This window comes from Taudactylus pleione, unplaced genomic scaffold (genome assembly GCF_031769625.1).
Source record: "Taudactylus pleione unplaced genomic scaffold, aTauple2 ptg000592l, whole genome shotgun sequence".
Classification (NCBI taxonomy): domain Eukaryota; kingdom Metazoa; phylum Chordata; class Amphibia; order Anura; family Myobatrachidae; genus Taudactylus; species Taudactylus pleione.
Window position 1 is genome coordinate 5,400,239 of NW_028284994.1, and position 12,659 is coordinate 5,412,897.

The 12,659-nt window shown below is 38.0% G+C and overlaps 1 protein-coding gene across 1 annotated transcript in view; it reads left to right on the plus strand.

The window, feature by feature from the left end:
* The first annotated feature begins 2,789 nt into the window (after positions 1-2,789).
* Positions 2,790-12,659, plus strand: part of LOC148481219 (vomeronasal type-2 receptor 26-like) — a 114,599-nt gene continuing 104,729 nt past the window's right edge. Inside the window, exons 1-2 of the mRNA XM_088453825.1 lie at positions 2,790-2,992; positions 8,722-9,013. Of these exons, the coding sequence (XP_088309951.1) occupies positions 2,790-2,992; positions 8,722-9,013 (495 nt within the window). The remainder of the gene's footprint in view (positions 2,993-8,721; positions 9,014-12,659) is intronic.

Here is a 12,659-nt window from a genome sequence, read left to right on the forward strand (position 1 = left end):
ATGAAGAGAGAAACGAGCAGAAACCAAACACTAACACTGCAGATGCTGCCACCAGTTAGGACAATACTACTAACACAGATGCCCAAGGGCATAGAGGGTTTAAGTCAGGGCATTGGAAATAAAAAATCTATATTTTACAGTGGTAAAGAAAAAAATCACCAAAGAAAGACAGAGTTTAGTGCAGAAAAACATAAAATTACCAACATGCCATTCACCATACACAGTGTAATGGGAAGAGTGAGCATATTCTTCTGCCTTTCATGACAATGCAGGCCCTTCTCACTCAAAGTGTAGAAGAGGTGTCAAAAATTGAAAACCAGAAAATCAATGCTGAAAAAAAACCCACTATTGCAGTAAAACATAGTGTGTGTTCAGAAACATCACAAATCACTAAGTAGAGTCTAAGGGGTTAATTTACTAAAGTGAGAGTTTGCAGAAGTGAGTTTTAGATGTGTTGCCCACAGCAACCAATCAGATTCTAGCTATTATTTTCTAGAAGGTGCTAATAAAATGTTAAGTAGAATCTGAGTGGTTGATATGGGCAACATATTTTCTAAAACTCACTTCTAGAAACGCTCACTTTAGTAAATATACCCATAAGTATGACTGTGAGTGCTACGTGTGAGCCTGACTTTTCTGATACTGTAGTCTTAGAGAAGCCACAAATGTGGGGATGAGCAGCACAAGCAACATAATAGAAATTGCTGGTTACATAATAGAAATTGAGAATGATAGTGTGGTGGAAGTGCAACAGGAGGATGAGGGGGATGTTTGTTTACTTTCTGATGCTAATGAGGATGTTGGTGATGAGGATATTGTTTGTGTAAGTCGGCCACCAATGGCAGCAGTTCTTGCTCATGATAAAAAGAAATACATTGTCATATCTGGGCATTAGACTAGAAAATCCACCTCTTTGTTGTGGAATTATTTTAACCAAAATCCTGACAACATTTCGAAGGCATCCGTACCATTTGTCAGGCAAAATTTTGTAGAGGTAGGGTCATTAACCATGTAGGGACATACTACTGTGAGTTCATGCTATATATTTAACAAGTTTAAAGTAAATTGTAAAATTATTATAACAAGCATTCCAGGATCAGCTACCAGTAGTTTGGACCACCACATGCAATCTTCAGTGCCCTCAACATCAACTTCCTAATTAATTATCAGTGAAAATTCCTCCCAAAAAATTATGTGGGGGCCAAAATAAACCAAGGACTTCAGCCACAAAAGTAACAGTCAATAAACAACATATAATTCCGGTGCCAGTTGGGGTGTATGAACTACCTATCCTTTGTTAATACTCATAGCTGCACACCCACAAAGAGGCTTTTGCCAGTCCTCTTATAAAAAACCATATTCAAAAAAGAAAAATAATAGGTGGCGCATATTAATCACAACAGAGGTTTTATGAAATTATGTATTAGTTTAAATCTTCAACAATTCATGCCCAAAATGATAAATTCAATCAATATGAATGGAGTCTCGCTGTTCCTTAAAGTCTCCATTTGCAGATATAATTCAATTAAACTGATACTTTGCTGTTACTTAATCCATATAGTTGAAGCTGGTGACTGTATATTATTTGTTTCCAATAGCTGGATAAAAAGTAACAGATTTGTAAAAGTATATTGCAGCTAAAATAATTCTCAGAAGGCCGCTGGGAGCCTCAGTTCTCCAAGTACTCACAGTGTCCCAGTATATGTTGTGGATAATGATTGGCGCATATAACAGGTGTCAGCGAGTCATCCATAAGCGTGAATATTCCTCCCAATGCATAAGCATGACACCTCTTTCCACTGGACTCTCATGCCAGAGTCCATAAGATGGAAAGTCCCACAGGTCTTAAACAGTGATACATGGGGGTGCCGGTAAATGTAATTGAGTTTCACAGATGAGCTTTGCCACAAGTCTCATGTCCTCAAAGTGTTTCCCTGGACCAGGCAGCTCTTTCAACAGTCCCTGTTGCTAAAGCACTTGGTTTTATAGACTATTAATGTCCACTTTAATACGTAAGGGTGGGTGGGAGTTCCCAAGGACAATTACATCTTGCACCACTTTTCATTATTGGCTTCTCAAGATTGTGTGTATTTGACAGGCAGTGTACTGTATATTAATGTACTTTACTGGGATGTTCAGGATCTTTTGTATCTGTCAAAGCCATGCATCACCAGCTTCTCATCCAGGCATATAGGCCCAATTTCCTGCAGCTTCTCACAAGATGCAGACTAGTATCATCAAATCATATTATTAATAATTCATTTTTACTAGGCCCTAAATCTTGAGGAATAAACTTAATTTAGATTTTGGTTGCTTGTTTTTTAACAATGCTTTCAACGTCTATAATTTGTTTTATTTATGGTTAAATTATCAAAATGAATCATTTGTGGTGACTGTATATGCTACCTGTGCTTGCATGGGTTTACTATGGGCACTCTGTTTTTATTCTGCACTTCAAAAATATACTAATAGGTTAAAAATTGGCTCCCTACAAAAAATAACCCTACTGTATATATGTGTGTGCATGTGATAGGGAACTAATAAACATAGAATTGTTGTAAGCTCCACTGGGTTAGGGACTGATGTGAATTTTGTCTCTGCAAACCACTCCCCCTCTTCTCTCACAAATTTGCTTTAGAATAAAAAAATGTGCTTGAATTTACAAATGAATCAATCCTCCCTTCCTTCCACAGCCTTCCACTATATACATACTCCACCTCTAGTTCTTAATTAATGAAAACATTCTTGGTTTCTAATATGAGGTCATACAGTTTGTTAACTATCAAAACATGGGACATGTTCACCCAGTTGTAATTCTGGTGGTCCTGAAAGAAATAGATCCCGAATCACAGCGAAAGGGACTTATATTGCTTCCAAAACCTGTGAAATCCAATGCTGGGATAAGGATGTTTTGCCTCAATTTTGAATCCAAGCCTTGCAGGAAAGCCCGGTTCACCCTCATCCCTCAAAAATTTTCTTTGGAATCTGAAAAGTATCTTAAATTTCCAAAAATTAATCCTTGTGCCTATGATCTAGTTGATGTTGGAAGTTGAACTGCAATAGCCACTGAAATCTTTGACAAGTGGTTGCTGAATGCTGAAAAAACATATGACATGTTCACCCAGTTGTAATACTTAATCAAACAATCAACATTCATTTAGATTTTGAATCCTTGCTTTTTAGCAATCATATCCACTTCTCTGATCTGCTTGCTTTTTCTTATAGTTATAACTGCTTATCCCTCCTCTCTCATATGTTTGCATCAAAACACAAATATTAAATTGAATTTACAAAAGAATCAATCAATCCTCTCAATACCTCCAAGTACATAAAAGAACCATCTCCCTTGGGACTCTGATCAAGTTCTTGATTAAAGAAAACATTATTGTTTCTAATAAAAGCTTATATAGTTTATTAAACAGCAATCCTGAATAAGAATAAAAAGACAGTACTCTCCTTTGTGGGGCACTAATCCAACACATGAAATCAGTAAATTTCAATATATGCTAAAACTTAACTTTTAATGAAATATATGAAAGATAAAAAGAGAGAGCTCACGTATATTACAATAGAACAACAACACACAAACAAGTAATGGCACAAATCAGTGGTATATTGTTAAGAAGATTGTTTTGGTCCCATAATTGTTGAAATAAGGCATAAATGGTTCAGACTCATCAGATGTATATTTTAAATAACCACAGTTTTATGCGTGTGATAAGAATTATTTTAATTCTAATAGGGAACAGTTGGCAAACATTATATAATGTACAGGCAGAAATAATCAATTTCTTTAGAAATAATGCAATACAGTCCTCTCATGAAAATATATAGGATACAGTAATATATAATTCCACAGGATAAAAATACTTAATGAAAATAAGCTGCAGTCACTACAGCAATACCAAACATAAATAGCAGCTCATCAATTCCCACGGTCTTCAAAAAAGATGATTGTCTTCTTCATAGTGCAATATATCATGTATGTAACTCTAGGAACAATTTTAGTATACAACACAATTAAGGCAGAACATGATATAGAGCAACCATGATCCTGTATAATGTAGTAAACTGTAAGAGTATTTGAGGATCACTGTGATTCAGTACTAGGTTAAAAAATGACACTCAGTACTAAGGCAATAATGAAAATGATGTAATGATCAACTAAGAGTTTGTTATCTATAGTATAAAATCTATATGCAATTAGCACTGAGATTTAGGTATATATAAATCCTTTAGCAGTCAATAGTGTGAATCATGCTTTGTATACACAATTAAGCCTGCATTTGGACAGAAATCAGTATGATCAGATCCATGATAATTGGATTCAGAAGTAAATTGCCCTATTAACCTCACATAATAAAGTGTCTGCATATAATCTGTATACAAATTACCACCAAGATAAAGGTGTATATAAATCCTTTGGCAGTTTGTAGTGTGACTCATGCTTTTATATACACAATTAAGTCTGCATTTGGACAGAGATCAGTATGATCAGATCCATATTACTTGGATTAACAAGTAAATTGTCCCTATATACCTCACATAGACAAGTGGCTGCTGCATGTTTTGTGCAGATACAGTGAAAAATATTAGAGCAGACTTGCTGAGAGTACATAGTGGTATAGAAGTAAGTAATACCCCTTCAGACATATGACCCGGGAAATTTCCTGCTTAGACCCGGGAATTTATCCTGTGCAAAATCCCGGGTATTTGGTCAAAACTCCCCTTTCACACTACAGCATCTACCCAGGAAATTCCCAACTAGACCCCTTTCAGACTAGTTGGAAATTCCCAGCTTGACCCCTTTCATTTTTTAGATTACCTGCCTCACCTCTGCCATATGCACCTCCTAGCATATCCCCTCTCTGGCTGCCGCTGATGAGGTCATCAAAATGAAGCAGACAGCAGGCAAATCCCAATCCAGCCATTTTTTTTTTAATTTAATTAATAAATTATTTGTTTTATCCCCTATTTGCCGCCCCCCCAATGGGGTAAAGATAGAACCCCCTTCTGTTAATGTACTGCCATGGTGGTCCAGTGGGAAAGCAGGTGGCCTGCTGTGCCAGAGACCTGTCATGGTCTCCAGAGCAGGCAGGTGTCTGGCTGGGGTCCCCTGTGTCACGATCTACAGCGACACAGCCACCGGTGCGGGGGGTGGTGAGCGGCAGTGCTGAGTGTCATATAGGATGCTCTGCACTGCCAACTAAAAGCAACAGCACTGAACGTCCATGCTGCCAACTCAAAGCAGCAGCGCTGAGCATCTTATAGGATGCTCTGTGCTGCCAACTCAATGTAAAGCTGATTGGTGCAGCCCAGGAATAGTTAATTCCCGGGTAGCACCATTCTGACATAAGCAGGGTAATTTCCCAAGACTTAAATCCCAGGAAATTCCCTGGTTGATTGAATGGTTGGCTACAGAGGAAAGTGTTCCCGGGTAGGTACATTTCCAACATATGCAACAACCCATGATTTTGGCTGAGGAAGGCCAAATTCCCGGGATTCTCGGTATGTCTCAAAGGGGTATTAGTGATATCTGCTTTTCAGCAATTCTTCCAGCATCTGCTTGTTACATAGTATTGCAGTCAAACAATCTGTAGTCCCTGGTTGAATGAGAGTATCAGAAATGCAAGCTGTAGGAAAGTGGGGGAAGGGAAAAAAAGATTACACTGGGCCGGGGTGCTGCTGCTCGAAGTATGTGTGCCTGTGCCATGCAGTGAACGAAGACTAAGTGATCTCAGCCCAAGTCCCTAAACCCTGAAAGGAGAAAAATATAAGTAAACACTGTATGTTGTTCTCTCTCCTAGGGCTGCCTGCTGCTGTTTAAGTGCAGGCTACACACAGGGAGTAAGAAACCATCTGTGCCTGTAGAAAGGGAAAATGTACATTAGCTACTGCTTTGTGCTGGCTCTGCAGCCAGATGTACATTTCACCACATGGGGCTTTGTCAGTAGTTTGCATCAAAGGTATTGTCTGATTGCAATACTATGTAAAAAGCAGATGCTTGGAACATTCCAGGGCTCTGACTTTGCATCCACTCTGTGATGCTGCCCCATTCGTGATGCTGACCCCCTTCCCATTGGTGCCATGATCAGAGTTCAGCTCTGATCGGGGAAGTACAGCAGTCAGCCAGTCAGGTGACTCACTGACTGACTGTGAGCCAGATCAGAATGAGCTTCTACATAGAAGCTCATTCTGGCTATTGGCTACAGTAGCAGACAAGACAGCTGCAGGTGGGCTAGTGATAAGGATGTTGGAACCCAGTGGGATTGTTGTGGTGAATGAATGGGAAAAATGTTGGCACTGAATGAGATGTGTGTGCCACAAAACTGCTCAGACCTCTGTTGCACAGACTGCATGTGTGTAATCCAATGAGCACAAAATTCTGTGACTTAACAGCTCCACCATTTTCTGAGTAGCAGCAATCTCACTTTGTGAGAGTGCTGAATCTGCAGTTAATCACAGGGTGTGATAGCATACCATGGGTTAAATTTACTAAAGGTTGATTTGGCATTTTGAGTGATTTGAGGTGCTATTTTCATTCTGTTTGAAATCGATTTTGCTTTTGGGTATTTACTAAAGGCCAAATAGACTGAAAAATCAAATTTCAAATCGAATTTGTGACAAATCGACCTCAAATCAAACATCAGAAAAACATTGGTACTTTTACATAACCCAACACACAAAACCCTTATTTACTATAATTCGATTTGAAATCAACCTCAATAGCAGACTTCAAATCGAACTTCAAATCACCAAATGAATAGACCTGCTTCATGCTTTCGATTTGAGCATGAGCAGGTTGGATTGACACATATACATGAGATGCATGCATGTATCTGACTGTAAAAAGTAAATAAAGAGTTAAAAGTTAAAAAAATGATGTGAGGTCCCTCCGCAAAACTGAACCAGCCCTGAACAGTTCAAACCCAGGTCTGGTTGAATAAGTACAGGGAAAAAATTGTCTAGGGTATCCCTGTACTTAGTACAACCAGCACTGGGCTATGGGAATCACTGCTGGTTCTGGAATTGCAGGGATAAAAATTGTGTAGGGTCTCCCAGTAATTCACAGATCCAGCCCTGGACCCTTTCTAATCGGGGACTGATGCCACAGCCAGGGGAACCCTATCACTGGGCACCCTAGCCGCATTAGCCCTGACTGCTAGTCAGCCCAGGCCAGGGATCCCTGGGGAGTTGGAGACCCCTCAAATAAAGGTGACTCCCTCACCAGGGCACCCATAGCCTAGGCTGATAGCCCGGGGCTATCCCTGCCACCCCTCAGTGGTGGGTGGCGGGTTGATTGTGTTATTGTAGTGTAAAAATAGAAGAATAAAAACATTGTATTTACAGTAGAACTGTAGGTCCCAGCAAGCTTCCCCTGCTTGCTGGTAGTTGTAGAACCTCAAGTACCAGCATGCGGGGCATTAAGGGCCCACTGGGACCTGAAGTTCACATGTAAAGAAATGTTGAATGAAACACACACACCTTACACAGTATACAGTTAATGCATACATACATACACACTCACACAATACTCACCTATATTACCTCGAGTGGTTCCCTTGTCCAGTAGGCATCCATGGGTCTTCTTAAAATAATAACATGAAAAAGCAGACCCTCGCACTAAGCAATAATCATCCTAACCAGGTTGAATATTCCTTCCTGAATAAAGCGCTAAGATGCGGTTAACTCCATTGAAGGTCTGTATCTGGGCATTCATTGGCTGAGAGAGGTCAGGCCCTGCCTCTCAGCCAATAAACGGCTTCCTCCATTGAACTCAATGCTGGTAACCACAGGATTAAACTTAGCTACCATCTACGGATGCTGCACTCAGATTGAAGATGTGTGCAGAAACCTCCTGCTGCATTTTCATTTTGGTTGGACAATATTTAGTAATGCAGATTCTTTGCAGCTGTGCAATATAATCCATAGCTTAATTTGTCCATTGTCTTTTACCATGAATCATTTTGGTTACAATTGTGACTCCTTCTCAGAGAATTGATTTATTTAGAAGAGGACTACAAATGATTCCAAGTGGAATCACCACATCTAGTTCTCTGGATCCACAATTATAACAAGTAGAATCACCACCTCTAGTTCTCTGGATCCACAATTATAACAAGTAGAATCACCACATCTAGTTCTCTGGATCCACTAAGATTCCAACAGAAATCACCACACATATTTATCTGGATGCATACATAGCTATTGGTTATTATTTATGTTTATGGAAATGTAAGCAATAGATTCATACTATATGAAACTTTAGTCACCTAAGAGTCCCAGAACATATTAGTTGGCAGGTGGTAAATATTCTATTATATGTTTTACTGTACTTTTTAAAATTTTTGTTTACATTAGCCTCATAGGTACAGTATATCATTATGGAATTGCTGCACTATAGATTTTGTGATGTTGTTACCCCTCCTCTCCTGGCTTTGTTGTCACCAGCTTTTGTCATTTCTTTTGGGAAGTACAGGCCCCAATACTTCAGATGCTGTTGTTGATTTATTGCTACATATTTTTACCTTGTTTATTTTAGAGAACCATTTCAAAATGGAAGATCTTTCTCAAGACTCGCTTTTTGCAATTTTTAGTAATGATGTTAAAGTTTTATTATGTTTTTACATTATTTATTATTTTTTAGATAAAGATAAAAATAATCAATGTATTTACTTACAATATGAAGCATTCATGCTAAATTATTTTTTGTTTAAACAGTGTACAACACAGAAAGTATATACACCTCCGAGCTTTTATTTTTACAATTAATGAGATTAATAGAAACCCAGATATTTTGCCCAATATTACTCTGGGCTATAATTTGTATACTTCTTGTGGATATCCAATGAAAGCTGTAACTCATGTCTTAGATATATTATCAGGACACAAGAAATTAACTCCTAATTACTCATGTAGGAAACATGGTAAAGTGGTTGGTTTTATTGGAGATCTCAATTCTGTCACCACTATTCCTATGGCACAAGTGTTGGATATATATGGGTATACACAGGTAAGTGACACCAGTCTTTATTAGTTTCAGGCAAGTTTAATATTATTATGATTTGGCTGTTTCAAGAACCTCAAATACATTTTAGACCAAAGTGAGGATTGCTGAAAAGTTCATTTTGCAATTATCTCGAGGAATGCAGATACTTGTGCATTAATTCATATCATCAGTGTAAATATTTTATACACAGCTTTTTACCCGGTAACTGCATAGAGTACACCAGAGCTAAACCCCTTTTACACCAGAGCTAAAATCCAGGTAACTCCTTAGTGTAAAATAGGAAAGGGTTGGATTCCCAGGTCGAGTGACCAGAGCTATCCAACCCAGGTAAATTGCAGGGTTTAACACGGGAATGACCCATGAAACCCTGCAGTGTAAATGGCGCTATCCAGGTCACAATGAACTGGAGTGTGCCGCATGCCTGCCGTTTGGCCGGCTTCAGTGGTGCTTGGAGATGACATCATCTCCAAGTGGCCACTTACATGCCAGAAGAGCTGGGTCACTGCAGACCCAGCTCTAGTTTTATGGTAACTGTTCTGCATTGAGATATGGAGTGCTGTAACACAATGCAAGTGTGCTGTCAGCAGGTTACTATCACAGACACACATGTTCACCATGATCCAATTGAGGTTTCTTAGCAACCCCATTACATTTAAAAAGGTTGCTAAGCATGTTGGGTTGTTAATCCAACTTTATTTCACCATTACAACATGGTGGCTACATGAAATGTGTTTGAGCTTGTGGTAAGCAGCTCTGTACTTTTACTATTTTTTAAAATTCAAGGATTTCTTATACATGTTTGTTATTGTAGTTTTAGAAGACACCCATCTTGACAAGACACTGCAGTGCGTTGAAATGCATTGATAGAGTGTCATTGTAGTAAGTGGACTACATACCAATCTTTACCTACATTTTCACTCTAGTAATATACCCGAGTTCAATCTACCTATGGTGCAATTTATATTGTCCAAATATGGTATGCATTTTTTTGCTTAATTCTGTTTTTAGAATTAGATATCTTTTAATTTGCATCATCCATACCATTTTTTCATTTCCTTTCTTTTTGACGCTGGTCACATATATCATTATGAGGATTATGGTCATACACACCAGAGTGTGAATGAAGAGTTAAAGAAACTGCTACATGCATGCATCACATTTATATAAATTAAGCATACATGTAAGCATTTCCACTGTATGGAATATCATTTGCACACTGGGTGCCCTTTTTCAGAAGTTGGATACATTAAATATATTCTAGGTTTGACTATTTCACCCTTTCCAGTGTAGAATGACACAAAGGGTGTTAAGACTTTGTGTACAAATATTTTCACACCATTGTACTTTTTTATGTTCTCCACATATCAAAACTATATCAGGAGGAATTCCATATCTGAATGTTTTCGGAACTACCCTAGCAAAATACTGTAAGACCGTTCTTTCTGTTTATATTTTCTGTGTATAAGTTGGTGACTTATTTTACTGTCTTTTTATGCTGCTTGGGGCGTGCCTATCCAGAGGTCAGAATATTTTTTTCTGTACTGTAGTGATTTCTCAATAATCACCCGTCAGTTGGTAGATGACATAGTCACACTTTGGGGAGTTTTAATAGCCAAGTGTCACTGTTCCTTTGGGAACCTGGCAGCCTGGCATGATATTTGTGAAATGAATATTAGGTTGCATGTTCACTGAATGGTTTAACAACTTATAAGGACATTATTGTATATGTATTGTGGGCTAATTTTAAAACAGATTTTAATCTTTTAATGTTGCTATAAATGTGTAATATATATTTTTTTCTATGTTTATTCAAATAAACCTTTATTGGGTATATTAAACAAGCCTCCTTGTCTGATATTAGAGACCACATTCTTTACCATATGTACCAGCGCAGTGATTTTTGCTAATCTCTAAGTGTTTTTTTAGATCTATTGATCGTTGGGTTTAACTGGACCCTATGAATTATCTGTAGCAGGTACATATCTAAGATTTTTAATATAACAACAGTGCAAGGACTTGATGTAATCAACTACTTATATTTTGTTCCCTTTTTTTGAGATGTACTAAGCTCGGAAAGTGATAAAGTGGAGAGTGATAAACTACCAGCCACTCAGCTCCTAACTGTCATATTACAGGCTGTGTTTGAAAAATAACAGTTGGGAGCTGATTGGCTGGTGGTTTATAAATCTCCACTATAATTTTTCAAATGGAAACATCAATTGTAGAGAAGACTCCTTTCACCATTTCTGCATTCTTTGGAAATGAGAGGATGAGTAGAAGTAAAAGTAGTGTAAGGATGGTGACAGAGAAATTAATTAAGTATTCTACTTTGAAAGTGCAACAGGATGAGAGGGATGTGTGTTTATCTGACTCTACTAAGGAAGATGATGATTAAGAATGTGTTGGACAAGAAAAAGTTAATAAAATATAGGTGGAATATGTGGATTGTGTCAAAGTCACCAGTGGCAGAAGTTCTTGCTATTGACAAAAATAAGGCCATTGTCATGTCTGGGCATGACAAAAAAAGTCACCTCTTTTGTATGGAATTATTTTTACCCAAATCCTAACAATATTTGTCACGTTATATGTACCATTTGTAAGACAAGAACAAGTAGAGGTAGGGATGTTATTCATCTAGGCATCTCCTCACTGTTAAGGTATTTTCAGTGAGTTCATGCAATTTAAGGAGCACAATCACAAGAATCCTGTAAAATAATACCATGCAGTCTAGCATCAGCTAGCAGAATGGATAGATCCCAGCACATGCAATCTCCATTGCCAACACCTCATCATCAAATTTATCATTAAAGATGAGAGGTAGTCCTTCTACATTAAATTTGCAAATGCTAACTGACTCCTCCTCTATCCAGTATCCCAAGAAGAATCCTTGTGTGCTAGGGCTGCTGTTGCTGTGAGTGAATCTTCATCATAGAAGGATATTTTGGTTTTGGTTCTAATTGATCATCATCATTTGGTTTTGGCAGGACTACTCTGAAGTGTTTTGTTTTGGGATCAGTTTTGGTTCAGTATTCCCAAAAAATCAATAAAAATCAATCAAAACAGTTAAAATCATGTAATTTGAAACCATTTACATGAAAAACAAATCCTGAATTCAGTTTTTAAATCTGACTTCTGAAGTGGCAACATTAGTGAGCTGGAACTCAGAACCCCAAAGCTATTCCAAACTGGCACTCAATTTGACTTAGAATCCCTAAGTTTAGGTGTGTTTGCAATTTAGGAAAACCAAACCGCACATCTCTAACACTCCATAAACTTGCTGATTAATAATTTTTATGAAATGACAGGTGCATGCAGGGGTTGCTGTGTCATGAAAATATTTTGGACATTTTCAGTATTTATCAACTAAATGTAAAATATTGCAGCAGCTGCAAGATCAGTTCCATTTGTTATGCTAACAACTGAAAAAATAGATAATAACCATGTCAAATTCTACCCTTTATACTGTATGCTTCAGTGACTGGAGGAACATCAACAAGCCATGCAAACATACACAACAAGCCATGACATAGGGACTAGGAGGGGAGGCATGGTACCTTACTGCAACACAGTAGAGTTTACATTCCATTTTATGCAAGCTACTTAAACTATTAGAACAAGTAATCCATGAAGAGTTCAGACACTGACAGCC